Genomic DNA, 15116 nt, shown 5'->3' on the forward strand with positions numbered 1-15116 from the left:
AATATGTCTGAGGGGGAAAGCCATATCAGTGGAGTGGAGACATTTCCTATGGAAGGCGGTGTCAGTTTTTGGGGGAGTGATGAGGGAGAAAGGAATGTGCGGGGCTGTGGGCAGTGGATAGGGGAGTGCAAGTATTTGGATTACACTTAACCACTGGTCCTAGAGACTTGACAGGCTGAACATCTCCTTAACTGCTGCAACAATTCTGCAAGTTTTGAAATTCCACATCCACGCATCCAGAAGCCACTATCATCTGGAGAAATGGCACTTCAGGTTCATGGTCACTCAGTAATTTTACGCCTTGATCGGAATTGAACTTGGATGTGGACAGGCACTGAACAAAGTGTTGTCTGTCCCAGAGTATCAACCTCATACCAGTACATTCTTTCAGGTCGACTGAGGTATCTCATTATGCACAACATTGCAAAACATTTTTCTGTGTAAATCACCTCCCTCTGTCAACGCATTGTTATCAGTCTGTTTATTGTTCACACTAAGTTCAGTGTTGGCTTTTATTCAATGTTTGATCTTGGTTGACTGCATGTTTCCATGGAGAAAAAAGAAAGAAATCAGGAACTATAAACCTGTTTGGTTAACAGGAACTGTCCAATAATACTGGAATCCACCAATGAGGAAGTGGGTGCCAACTGCATGGAAAATCAGGGCATGATGAGGGAGAACCAACATGGATTTGTGAAGGGAAATCCCTGTCTGATCATCCAGTCAATGATGTCACATACTCTCTCGATTTAGACACTGAAATGAAAATTCCCAATACAGAAAATATTCGAAGATCAGACAGCATCGGGATGTGAAGATGCAGTTAAGGAGAAGTATGAAGTTAGATGCTAGGAGGTGATATCTGGATGAGCTTTGGGGCTGAAGATGAAGGAATTTGATAGGGAGGATAGCAATGTGCAAATGTGGAGAAGGGTTTAAAACAGTGCCCAATTGAAAAATGGAAAAGCAGTGAAGGGAGAGGGGTCAGAAATTACCAGATATCAGAAAATTCAATGCTGATGCCGTCATGTTGTTGACTTCAGTACCTAATAGGAGCTCTTGCTCCTCCTAACTGAGAATGGCCTCATCATCACAATGGACTAGGTCTTGGACCAACGTGTCAGAATAGGAAAGAATTTTCTGTGTACAATGAGTTTCTGTAGCCACAAGCAGCAGTCCCCTTTAGAGTGTCACCTCCCAGGTACAAGAGTCACGGATGTTTCACATTGGCATTCTGGAAAACAAAGTAAAGTCAAAAAAATGAGATTGATAATAGAATATGTACTGGAACTGATTTTTGTTTCACATTGACCAGATGTGAAAACTAGAGTCAGTAACTTTCTGTTGAACCTTGAACCGCCTGGATCAGAACAACTGCATTAATTCAGGAATATACTAATGAAGTAAGGCAAATGGAAACAAGTAAATTCAGGTCAACAGACCGATTGTGAGATGGAGAGAACAAACAGAAGAATGAGATATTCGGGAGTGATGTGGATGAACTGGCCTATAAACATAGAAACACAGTAAATCTACAGCAGAGTGCAGGCCCTTCTGCACACAATGCTCTGCTAAACATGTACTTCATTTAGAAATTACCAAGCATTACCCATAGCCATCTATTTCTCGATGCTCCATGTACCTATCCAAGAGTCTCTTAAAAGACCCCTTTCTGTCCGCCTCCTCCACCGTCCTCTGCAGCCAATTCCACGCACTCACCACTTCTCGCGTAAATAATACTTACCCCTGACATCTCTTCTGTACCTATTCCAAGCACTTTAAAAGTGTGCCCTCTCCTGTTAGCCATTTCAGCCCTAGGAGAAAGCTTCCGACTATCCACACGATTATCATCTTACACACCTCTATCAGGTCACCTCTCATCCTCTGTCGCTCTGAGGAGATATGGCCAAGTTCACTCAACCTATACTCATAATGCATGCTCCCCAATCCAGGCAACGTCCTTGTTAATCTCTCTGCACCTTTTCTATTGCTTCCACATTGTTCCTGTAGTGAGGTGACCAGAACTTGGCACCGTACTTCAAGTGGGGTCTGACCAGGGTCCCATATCGCTATAACATTACCTTTCAGCTCTTGAACTCAATCCCACAGTTGATGAAGGCCAATACACTGTAGGTCTTCTTAACCACAGAGTCAACCTGTGCAGCAGCTTTGAGTGTCCTCTGGACCCCAAGATCCCTCTGATCCTCCAAACTTTTAAGAGTCTTACCATTAATACTGTATTCTGCTATTATATTTGACCTACCAAAATGAACCACCTCATACTTACCTGGGTTGTACTCCATCTGCTGCTGCTCAGCCCAGTTTTGCATTCTAACAATGTCCCGCTGTAACCTCTGATAGCCCTCCACATTATCCACAACACCCCCCAGTCTGTGTCATCAGCAAATTTACTAATCCATCCTTCTACTTCCGCATCCAGGTCATTTATAAAAATCACGAAGAGAAGGGATCCCAGGACAAATCCCTAAGGCACACAACTGGTCACTGATCTCCATGCAGAGTATGACCTGTCTATAACCAGTCTTTGCCTTCTGTGGGCAAAATAAGGATCCACAAAGCAATTTCCCCTTGGATCCCATGCCTCCTTACTTTCTCGATGAGCTTTGCATTGGGTACCTTATCAAGTGCCTTGCTGAAACCTATATACACTATGTCTATTACTCTACCTTCACCAATGTGTGAAGTCACATCCTCAAAAAAATTCAATCAGGTTCATAAGTCACAACCTGCCTTTGACAAAGACATGCTGACTATTCCTAATTATATTATGGCTTTCCAAATGTTCATAAATCCTGCCTGTCTGGACCTTCTCCATCAATTTACCAACCACTGAAGAAGGATTCACTGGTCTGTAGCTTCCTGGGCTAGTCCTACTCCCTTTCTTTAATAAGGCAACAACATCTGCAACCCTGCAGTCATCCGGAACCTCTCCTGTCCCCATTGATGATGCAAAGATCATTGCCAGAGGCTCAGCAATGTTTTCCAAAGCTCCAAAGCTCCAGCACATCCTCTTTCTTAATGTCTATATGTTCAAGCTTTTCATTCAGCTGTATCTCATCCCTACAATCGCCAAGGTCCTTTTCCATAGTGAATACTGAAGCAAAATATTCATTAAGTTCCTCCCCTACCTTCCCCGATTCCATACACACTTGTCCACTGTAACATGTGATTGCTCCTATTCTCTCACATCTTATCCTCTTGCTCTTCACATACTTGTAGAATGCCTTGGGGTTTTTTGTAAATCTGCTATCCAAGGCATCTGGCTATCCAAACTTCATTCTTAAGCTCCTACCTGCTAGCCTTATAATTTTCTGGATCTCTATCATTATCTAGTTTTTTGAATCTTTCGTAAGCTTTTCTTTTCTTCTTGACTAGATTTTCTACAGCCTTTGTACAACATGGTTCCTGTACCCTACCATCCTTTCCCTGACTGTCTGTGTGTGTGAGTCGGTGTGTGGATGAAAGTGGGCTTATTTTGCATTGTTGTTCTGTTGTTTGTTCTGTTCCATTCGTTGTTGTTTGTGTTGTTCTGCTGAGGATTCTGGGAATGCTTTGTTGGTGCTGAAATGTTTGGCGACACCTGTGGGCTGCCCCCAGCAAATGCAACTTCTCTGTTAATACAAGTGACATGTTTCATTGCATGTTTAGAACTACATGTGAAAAATAAATGAGTCTCGAATAAAAACTGAATCTGAATCTGAACATCTGTCACCAGACTGCGGACAATTAGTGTGCGGGTCCTGTTTGAGGAATTGCTCAGTCTGTGTTGCAGTAGGTCATGATGATATGGAATGGTCCATTGGTTAGGGGAGGAGGCAGGGCAGGTCACAAATCAAACATAATGTTCATGTTCGACAGTGTCAGGGTACGGTAGCTCTGGAATCCATTGATGAGGAGCACCAACATGGATTTGTGAAGAGAAATGCATGCCCGATCATCCAGTCAAGGATGTCACACATTATCTCCAGTGGGTCAGTATTTGGATTACTGAAGTGAAAATTTATAGTGCAGCTAATACTTGAACGTCAGACAGCAACAGCCAAGAAAGATACAGAAAGGATAGGGCATGAAGTTAGAAACCGGGAAGTGATGGGTGAAATCAGGTGGCGGGGGAATGGGTGTGGGTGGGGGAGTGGGAAAGAAGTGACAAGCTGGGAGGTGATAGGTGGAAGAGGGAAAGGGCTGAAGAAAAAGAAATCTGATAGGAGAGCATAGTGGATCATTAGAGAGAGGGAAGGAGAGGGAGCACTGAAGGGAAGTAATGGGCAGGAGTGGAAAAAAGAAGGCTTTAAAAGGTTTCCAGAATGAGAAATGGGGAAAGAGACAAGGAAGAGAAGATAGAAATGTCCAGAATTTGTATAAATGAATGTTTGTGTCGTCAGGTTGGAGGCTTCCCAGACAAAATAGTATGTGTCGTGCCTCTCACCTGAGAGTGGCCTCACTGAGGCAGTAGAGGAGCCCATGGACCAACATGCTGGAATGGGAATGGAAGTTTTTGTCGACAAAGGAGCTTCTGTAGCTGCAAACAAGTGGGTGTGTCGCCTAACCACCTTGAGATTCTGGGATAACTCACAACAGTTGCAGGGGATTCTGGAAAATAAAACAAGGTCACAAAATGGTACTGGTGATAAAATATTTACTGAAACTGAGTTTTCTATCACACTGACCAGCTGTGAAAACTGGAGCATTGATTTCGTCAGTAATTTTGCATTGGATCTTGAACCGCCTGGATCAGAACAACAGAATTAATTTGACTAGGAATATACTGATGAAATAAGGCTAATGGAAACAAGTAAATTCAGGTCAACAGACTGAATGAGAGATGGAGAGAACAAACTGAAAGATGAAACAGTCAGGTATTCATCAGAATGAAGAAGATGGCCTCACATGTGTGTGACTGTGAGTGTGAATGGGTGGGTGGGAGGGAGAAAAGTCTCTGCTTTGCTGGAAATGAAAAAAGCTGCAGGTGCTGGAAATAGAGTTCATGTTCCATGTGAAGGACTGTTCGACATAAATGAGGATTTAGTTTCCAGTATCAGAAAAGGTGTGTGAGGGACACATGGAATAATGGAAATATTTCTGATGGGGAGACCAAAGCAGTGAGCTGGAGACGTTGGTCATGGAAAGAGATGTCACTGGTTTCAAAGTTCAAAGCTCAAAGTAAACTTATTATCAAAGTGTACATTCAGTGGCATGCAAAAGTTTGGGCACCCCTGGTCAAAATTTCTGATACTGTGAATAGTTAAGTGAGTAGAAGATGAACTGATCTCCAAAGGTCATAAAGTTAAAGATGAAACATTCTTTTCAACATCTTAAGCAAGATGAGAGTATTATTTTTTTGTCCAATTTTAGAGTGAAAAAAGGAAAGGAGCACCATGGAAAAGTTTAGGTACCCCAAGAGATTTGAGCTGTCTGATAACTTTTACCAAGGTCTCAGACCTTAAGTAGCTTGTTAGGGCTATGGCTTGTTCACAGTCATCGTTAGGAAAGACCAGGTGATGCAAATTTCAAAGCTTTATAAATACCTTGACTCCTCAAACCTTGTCCCAACAATCAGCAGCCATGGGCTCCTCTAAGCAGCCGCCTAGCACTCTGAAAATTAAAAGAAATGATACCCACAAAGCAGGAGAAGGCTTTAAGAAGATAGCACAGCATTTTCAGGTAGCCATTTCCTCAGTTTGTAATGTAATTAGGAAGTGACAGTAAACAGGAATGGTAGAGGTCAAGTTGAGGTCCAGAAGACCAAGAAAACTTTCTGAGAGAACTGCTCATAGGATTGCTAGAAAGGCAAATCAAAACCTCCACTTGACCGCAAAAGACCTTCAGGAAGGTTTAGCAGATTCTGGAGTGGTGGTGCACTGTTCTACTGTGCAGCGACACGTGCACAAATATGACCTTCATGGAAGAGTCATCAGAAGAAAACCTTTCCTGTGTCCCCACCACAAAATTCAGCACCAGATGTTTGCAAAGCAACATCTAAACAAGCCTGATGCATTTTGGAAACAAGTCCTGTGGACTGATGAAGTTAAAATAGAACTTTTTGGCGGCAGTTAGCAAAGGTATGTTCGGAGAAAAAAGGGTGCAGAATTTCATGAAAAGAACATTTCTCCAACTGCTAAGCATGGGATTGGATCGATCATGCTTTGGGCTTGTGTTGCAGCCAGTGGCACAGGGAACAGTTCACTAGTAGAGGGAAGAATGAATTCAATTAAATGCCAACAAATTCTGGAAGCAAACATCACACTGTCTGTAAAAAAGCTGAACATGAAAAGTGTATAGCTTCTACAACAGGACAATGATCCTAAACACACCTCAAAATCCACAATGGACGACCTCAAGAGGCGCAAACTGAAGGTTTTGCCATGGCCCTCACAATCCCCCGACCTAAACATCATCGAAAATCTGTGGATAGAGCTCAAAAGAGCAGTGCATGCAAGACAGCCCAAGAATCTCACAGAACTAGAAGCCTTTTGCAAGGAAGAGTGGGCGAACATCTCCCGAACAGGAACTGAAAGACTCTCAGCTGGCGACAGAAAGTGTTTACAAGCTGTGATACTTGCCAAAGGGGGTGTTACTAAGTACAGACCATGAGGGTGCCTAAACTTTTGCTTTGGGCCCTTTTCCTATTTTTGTTATTTTGAAACTGTAAAAGATGGAAATAAAAAAATAATCTTGCTTAAAATATTAAAAATAGTGTTATCTTTAACTTTCTGCTTTTTGGAAATCAGGTAATCTTTTCCTTGCCTTGCTATTCACAGTAACAGAAATTTTGACCAGGGGTGCCCAAACTTTGCATGCTACCGTATGTCAGCAAATACAATCATGAGCCTCATTTTCATGCAGGCAGTCAAGAAACACAATAGAATCAATGAAGACCACATCCAACAAGACAGACCAATACCAATGCACTAAGAATGACAAGCTGCGTAAATACAAAAGGAGAAATAATAATAATAATAATAGGTAAGCAATAAATATTGAAAACATTGGATGAAGAGCCTCTGTAAATGAATCCAGAGGTGGTAGACTCAGATCTATCAGCCACACATGAATCACCATGAACACAGCCAAATGAAACAGGAGGCCGTTCCTCCGGAGCCAACATGCAAAGTGCAGAGATCACAGTCATACACAGCTCAAGGCACACAGAGCACATACAAGAGAGCAAGTAAATATATAGACACACCAAAATATATGTAGCTCGAGACCCTAAGTGAGACATCCTGTAAATTGATGGTGCATGGGTGTTGTCCGCAAGAACAGACAGTTCTCAGTAATCCTCAGGCAAACGTACGCACACAATCCAGCTGAGCGAACACTGGAGGGCAGCATCGACAGAAGAGGCCAGCCCCCAACCCAGCATAGACGCCACTCAATACCACCTCTGCCATCTCCTCTCCTGAACTGCTGCAACTTGCAAGTCCATGGCTTGAGGCCCAGTCCTCACTACAAACGAGGCCGCACAGCTCCCACGCTATCTGTCTCACCACTAAATAAGCGAAACAGTATCTTACATTACCAATGTCAAACAGTGCATTTGATCACAAGAGAAACATCCAAGACAATTACTTGCTGCTAAACTGCACACTACTTTTGTGCAATAGCACTGATGCCTTTCTGTACGAGTCAGTAAAATGGTCCACATCAGTTCCAGGTCCTCCACCAACGAGCAGTTCTTTCATAGGGTAGTCCCTCAGTTCTTGAAGGTCTTAAAGTCCAGCATTCTCTTGCAATCATAAAAAATACTTTAAAAGAAATACAAAAAATACCCCTTTGGTTGACCCTGGAGAGGCCACGGTGTCCATAAGACCGCAGGACATAGGAGCAGGATTAGGCCATTAGGCCTATCAAGTCTGCTCCACCATTCAATCATTGCTGAACCTTTCTCCCCTCCTCAGCCCCAATCCACAGTCTTCTCACTATAACTTATGATGCCATGTACAAACAAGAATCTATCAATCTTTGCTTTAACTACACCCAATGACCTGGCCTCCACAGTGACCAGTGATGACAAATTCCACAAATTCACCACCCTCTGGCTAAAGAGGTTTTTCTGCATCTCTGTTTTAAATGGCCGCCCCTCTATCATGAGGCTGTGCCCTCTAGTCCGAGACTCCCCAGCCATGAGAAACATCCTTTCCGCATCTACTCTGTCTAGGCCTTTCAACATTTGAAAGTTTTCAATAAGATCCACCACCCCATCCATCTAAATTCTAGAGACCCAGAACCATCAAACGTTCCGTGTATGATAACCTTTTCATTCCCAGAATCATCCTTATAAATGCAACTTGTTACACAACAAACAACATAGTTTATTAGATTCATTAGTTTTATTTACTAGTCACATGTACTTTGAAAATGTGTCGATGGCTTCCTCCGCCAACATAGCATGCCCACAGCACACCAACCGTGACCACTACAGAACTGGGACATAGAAGGAAACTGATGCGCCCAGATGATATCCACATGGTCATGAGGAGAAAGTACAAACTCCTTACAGAGAGCAGCGAGACTCAACCCCTGATCTTACAGCTGACTCTGTACCGCACTGCGCAAAATGCTAATAAAGTTTTCAATGACATGGTACCTGACAGAGAACCCAAATGTGCTGCCATTCCTGAAGCTGGTGGTGTGGGTCCAGAGGGTCCTGTACCTCCTTCCCGGTGGCAGCAGTGAGAAGAGGGTATAGATGGGAAGGTGGGGCTCCTTAATTATGGATGCTGCTTTCCTGCATCAAAACTCCATCTAGATGTTCTCCACGTAGCAAGGCTTTCTCTGGGCATTATACACAACTTTTTGTAGGCCTTTCTAATTAAGGGTATTGGTGTTTTCATACGAGGCTGTAAAGCGAGTCAATATGCTTGCTCTCCATTGTTCATCTATAGAAGTTTGTCATAGTTTTGGACGACATGCCAAACCTCAAACTTCTAAGAAAATAGAGGCGGTGCCATGATTTCTTTATAATAACACTTACGTGCGAAACCCAGGACAGATCCTCTGAAATGATAACACCAAAGAATTTAAAGTGTCTGATCTTTCCCATCTCTGATCCCCCAATGAGGACTGACTCATCAATATCCAGTTTACTCTTGCGGAAGTCAACAACCAGCTCGTTCTTCGTGATGACATTGAGTGACACCACTCGGCTAGATTTGATTCAGCCAACAACAGTGCTGTCATCAGCGTACTTAAAAATGGCAATTGGAGCAGTGCTTCGCCTCAGTCAGATGTATAAAGAGAGTAGTACAGGAGGCCAGGCGCACAGCGTTGAATGCACCTGTGCTGATATAATTTTGGAGGAGATGTTGCTGCTAATATGACCAGACTCAGGTTTACAAGTGAGGAAACTGAGGAGGTATTGAGGCCTAGGCCTTGCATTTTATTGATTAGTTTTGAGAGAATGCTAGTATTGAATGCCAAGCTGTAGTCAATGAAGAGCATCCTGATGTATGCATCTTCACTGACCAGATGTTGCAGGATTCAGTGAAGAGACAATGCAATGGCACTTCCTGTTGACCTGTTATAACAAAAGGCAAAATGGAACACACCGAAGTTGCTTCTGAGACAGGATTTGATGTACTTCATCCCCAGCCTCTGAATGCTCTTCATCACAGTGGATCTAAGTGCTACTGGATGATAGACATTGAGGAAAGTTATCACATTCTTCTTTGGCTTTGGCATAATTGAAGCTCGGTTGAAGTAGCAACCTGCTGAAGTCAGAGATTAAAGATATTATTGAACACTCCAGTAGATAATCAGCACAGCTCTTCATTACCGACCAGGTACCCTATCTGGGCCAAATGCATTTCATAAGTTCACTCTCCTGAAGGATACTCTCATGTCAGCTTCAGGTACTGAAATCATACTGTCAATGAGCTCTGTGGGATTTTGTGAAGGTGCCTTCATGCTTTGTTGGTCAAAGCAAGCATAAAAGGCATTGGTCAACTGGGAACAAACCCTGCTCTTCTCTACTGTATGTCACTTGGTTTCACTTTGTTGAAGAAGATAGCAACTAAGCCCTGCCAAAGCAGTCGAACATCCATCAGTGACTCAAGTTTATTCCAGAATTGCATGTTAGATGTCTCTCTGGAGGTTGTAGATGGGCCTCTTCTATTTTACTTGCTTGCCAGACCTGAATGCCACTGGCCCAACCATCAGCAGATTGCAGATCTCATGGTTTAACCAGAGCTTCTGCTTGGGGAAGACATAATGATTTTGTGAGGACACACTCATCTCTGACAATAAAGTCTGTGACAACCGTTACATATTCATTCAGATCCTCTGCTGCGTCTATGAACCTGGCCCAACTTGAAGTAAATCCATAATTACACTTCTCCTTCCTGGACCACCTCTAGCATTTTACCTCTGGAGTCTTGCTCTTTTTCCTCTGCCTATATGCAGTCAGATGATCACATTTCACAAAATGCTATCTGGGGGTCAGCATTCCTTATTGTAGTATCACACTGGTCGAATGTTTTGGGAGCCCTTGCGTTACAGGTGACATATTGATGATTGCTGTGTAGAACTTCCTTCAAACAAGCCTGACTGAAGTCCACAGCAATGATTTGAAAGGCGCCAGGTTGTTTGCTGATTGCAGTGCTCAATACATCGAGTGCTTGCTTAACATCAGCCTTTGCTGGTATGTAAACTGTGGTCAGGATCATGGAGCAAAAATCTGTCAGGAAGCAGAATGGTTGGCACGTAATCATTCGATGTTCCAGGTTGGGAGAACAAGACTGTGACAAAACCATTATATTCAAGCACAACGAAAAGTTTGTCATGAAACACAAACCACAACCTTTTGCCTTCCTCGAATCAGCAGTCCAGTCTGACTGGTCTGTCGAGAAACCCTCTGGTCTTCCTGATGTATGCAGTGTATCTGAGGTCAGCCACATCTCTGTAAAACATAGAATGCAACAATCTCTCATTTCCCTTCGATACAGCTATCTTGCCATTAGATCCTCAATCTTGCTCTCCAGTGACTTGTTTTGAGAAGTCATGACTCTGCTGTTTAAGAAAGGCTCTAAAAAGAAACCAGGAAATATTAGGCTGGTGAGCCTATTGTCAGTAGTGGGGAAGTTATTGGAGGGTATTTTAAGGGAGTGGTTATATGAGTATTTGGATCGCCATCGCCGATGAGATGTATTGTATGGATTTATTATTTTAGAGCAATGACTCCCCTTAGCACTACGTATGGAGTGTTGTCTATGCATGTGTATTGATCTGTTGTCTACACATGTACATTTCTCTCTCTTTCTCGCTGCAATGGGAATACACCAGTTAAAGCCATCTTCCGCATGCATGCTTTTATTTTTAGTTACTATGTAGTTGTATAGACACAACAACTTAACAACGAGTACGAACCTGAATGTCAGAGAATGTCACCAACTGCAGTTATGGGATGATTATGGAATGAGACCGTGACAGGAAAGAGTTAAGCAGTGCTGTCACGGTCGTTTGTGAAGGGATGCGTGAGTATATGGTGCACAGTGAAAGATGCACAACTAGCAAATTTAAAGCAAAAATAATGTGGCAATGGCTTTAGTCGGGAAAGCTGACAAATTTGATAGTGCTGATGAAAACTGGGAGTTGCATATGGAGAGGGTCGAACTGTATCGTAATTCGACCAACGTGGATAAGGAAATGAAAGACCCCACTCATCTTAGCGTAATGTGTGCTAGAGTGTGCAAACTCTTATGTCACTTTGTAACCCCTGAAAAGCCAGAATGCAAGATGTTTGACTAAATAGTTACAATTTTACAAAACCACTTGAGCCCTGAACCACTGGTAAGAGTTGAGAGATTTTGTTTTTACCAAAGTAACTAGTCAAAGGATGAAAGCTTTTTTGAATACATTGCAGAACTGCACAATCTTCCCAATACTGTGACTTCAGAGATGGACTTTCTGGTGCATTAAGGGGCAGGCTTGTATGTGGCATGCTTAGTCAAAACACTCAAAAAATGCTACTGTCAGAAAGAGACCTAACCTTAGAACGGACATTGATCATTGCAATATCATGAGATATTGCAGCAAAGGAAGGAGCAGAAATGCAAATTAGGAGTTTAAAATGTGAAATGCATGAAATTTCCCTGAATAAGGCAGAAAGCCAAAATGTTATTGATGTGAGAAACAAATCCTGCCATGATGCAAATGACTGTTGGTTCACAGAAGAAGTCTGCAGAAAGTGTCACAAACAAAGTCACATAGACAATGTGCAAGGCAGACAAAAAGTACAACTGAGTGAAAGTTTCAAACACAAAACTAAGCAAAAGCATTAAGCGACTGAATGTAAAACAGAATCAGACAACAAAGAATCTAATAAAGGTGAGTTATCAAGCCTAGAATCATATCGTATTACTGAAGCAGATCACAAAATCATATGGATCACAACAGATGTGTCCAGTGTAAAACTGAAAATGGAGCTGGATACAGGGTAAGCTTTGTTGATAATTTCAGACTACAGCAGACTATTTTCTAAGCTACCATGAGAGGAGATCTCAGAGATTCTAAAGAATACATAGGTGAATGAGTGTCTTTCCAAGGCAAATTGAACATAAGTGTGAGGTATGGAAACCAACTGCAGCAGTTAGAGCTCTGTGTGTTGAAAAGTAGAGGGCCAGCAATTTTCGGATGTGGATGGTTGAAAAATATCCAACAAGACTGGCACACAATCAAAGCTCTCAATGTAGCCTTTAAAACTGTAGTCAATTATTTATTGTTCGCTTTGTGTTTTAAAACAGTCTAAACACAAAGTAGGGACAAAAGAGAAATAGATCCTCCAAATCTGCTGCATTGAATAAAGAACTTTGTTACCTCCCAGGTACAGTATCTATCTGCCACAACCAACAAGTTTGTGTACAATTCATATTCTTTGAAAAGTGCATCTGTTGTCTTTCTCTGTAATACCTGACATGTTTTACCTGGATTTTGTGACGTGAGATCGTTGATAACAGTGGAATGCACATGAAAAATCTGCTGGATTGGAGATGCTTTTTGTGCAAAGTTTAATCTATCACTGGTACTTTTGAAAAACCTCTCACGTTTTGATAGATATCTAGAAGATTATAAAGCTAACAGGAGCCAAAAGGGGCCATGAGAAGGCCGTGGTAGACTGGATTAAGGAAAACCCCAAGGCATTCGACATGCATGTGAAGAGCAAGAGGAGAAGACATGAGAGAATAGGACCAACCAAGTGTGACAGTGGAAAAGTGTGTATGGAACCAGAGCAGATAGAAGAGGTACTTAATGAATACATTGCTTCAGTATTCACTATAGAAAAGGATTTTGGCAATTGAAGGGATGACCTACAGTGGACTGAAAAGCTTGAGTAGGTAGATATTAAAAAAGAGGATGTGCTGGAGCTTTTGGATAGCATCAAGTTGGATAAGTCACTGGGACCAGAAGAGATATACCCCAGGCTACTGTGGAAGGCGAGGGAGCAGATTGCTGAGCCGCGGGCGATGAACTTTGTATCATAAATGGGGACAGGAGAGGTTCCAGAGGATTGGAGGATTGAGGATGTTGTTCCCTTATTCAAGGAAGGAAGTAGAGGTAGCCCAGGAAATTATAGACCGGAGAGTCTTACTTCAGTGGTTTGTAAGTTGATGGAGAAGATCCTGAGAGGCAGGATTTATGAACATTTGGAGAGGCATAACATGATTAGGAATAGTCAGCATGGCTTTGTGTCAGCATGGCTTTGTGAAAGGCAGGTTGTGCCTTACGATCCTGATTGAATTTTTTGAGAATGTGACTAAACACATAATGAAAATGTAGTGTATATGGATTTCAGCAAGGCATTTGATAAGGTACCCCACGCAATGCCTATCAAGAAAGTTAGGAGACATGGGATCCAATGAGATATTGCTTTGTGGATCAAGAACTGGCTTGCCCACAGAAGGCAAAGATTGGTTGTAGACGGATCATATTCTACATGGAGGTCAGTGACCAGTTGTGTGCCTCAGGGATCTATTCTGGGATTCCTACTCTTTGTGATTTTTATAAATGACCTGGATGAGGAAGTGTAAGGATGAGTTAGTAAATTTTCTGATGACACAAAGGTTGGGGGAGTTGTGGATAGTGTGGAGGGCTGTCAGAGTTTACAGCGGGACATTAATAGGATGCAAAACTGGGCTGAGAAGTGGCAGATGGAGTTCAAGCCAGATAAGTGTGAAGTGTGTGGAGGATCAGAGGGATCTTGAGGTTCTAGTCCATTGGTCACTCAAAGCTGCTGCGCATGTTGACTCTGTGGTTAAGAAGGCATACAGTGCATTGACCTTCATCAATCGTGGATTGAGTTTAGGAGCTGAGAGGTAATGTTGCAGCTAATTAGGACCCTGGTCACACCACACTTGGAGTACTGTGCTCAGATCTGGTCGCCTCATTGCAGGAAGGATGTGGAAACCATAGAAAGAGTGCAGAGGAGATTTACAAGGATGTTGCCTGGATTGGTGAGCATGCCTTATGAGAACAGGTTGAGTGAACTCCGCCTTTTCTCCTTGAAGCGATGGAGGATGAGGTGACCTGATAGAGGTGTACAAGATGATGAGTGGCATTGATTGTGTCGATAGTCAGAGGCTTTTTCCCAGAGCTGAAATGACTAGCATGAAAGGCTACAGTTTTAAGGTGCTTTGAAGTTGGTACAGAGGAAATGTCAGGGTTTAGTTTTTCACATGGAGAGTGCTGGGTGCGTGAAATGGGTTGCTGGTGATGGTGGTGGAGGTGAGTATGATGAGGTCTCTTAAGAGACTCCTGGATAGGTACATAGAGCTTAGAAAAATAGTGGACTATGGGTAACCCTGGGAAATCTGTATGGTAAGGACATGTTCGGCTCAGCTTTGTGGGCTGAAGGGCCTGTATCGTGCTGTAGGTTTTCTATGTTTCTAACAACAGGTACATGTTGATGCTGACTGACTTGCTGAGGACCTTCAGTATTTTGTGTGTGTTACCCTGGATTTCCAACCTCTGCAGAATATCTTCTGTGTTTTTGTTTATAATTAATGAAATTCCTGAACATTAGATATTGTCTACTTTTAGACATTGCCTGTGGTTCCATAACCACATTAGCTCAATCCACGTCTCTATTTGCTAATTGGTGG

General features: G+C 42.6%; 1 protein-coding gene across 1 annotated transcript in view; it reads left to right on the forward strand.

Moving 5' to 3' along the window:
• Positions 1-12437: 12437 nt before the first annotated feature.
• LOC134359247 (C-type lectin lectoxin-Lio3-like) overlaps positions 12438-15116 on the forward strand; it is a 30306-nt gene continuing 27627 nt past the window's right edge. The window contains exon 1 of the mRNA XM_063072210.1: positions 12438-12454. Within this exon, the coding sequence (XP_062928280.1) occupies positions 12438-12454 (17 nt within the window). The remainder of the gene's footprint in view (positions 12455-15116) is intronic.

This window comes from Mobula hypostoma, chromosome 20 (assembly GCF_963921235.1).
Source record: "Mobula hypostoma chromosome 20, sMobHyp1.1, whole genome shotgun sequence".
NCBI classification, from domain to species: Eukaryota; Metazoa; Chordata; class Chondrichthyes; order Myliobatiformes; family Myliobatidae; genus Mobula; species Mobula hypostoma.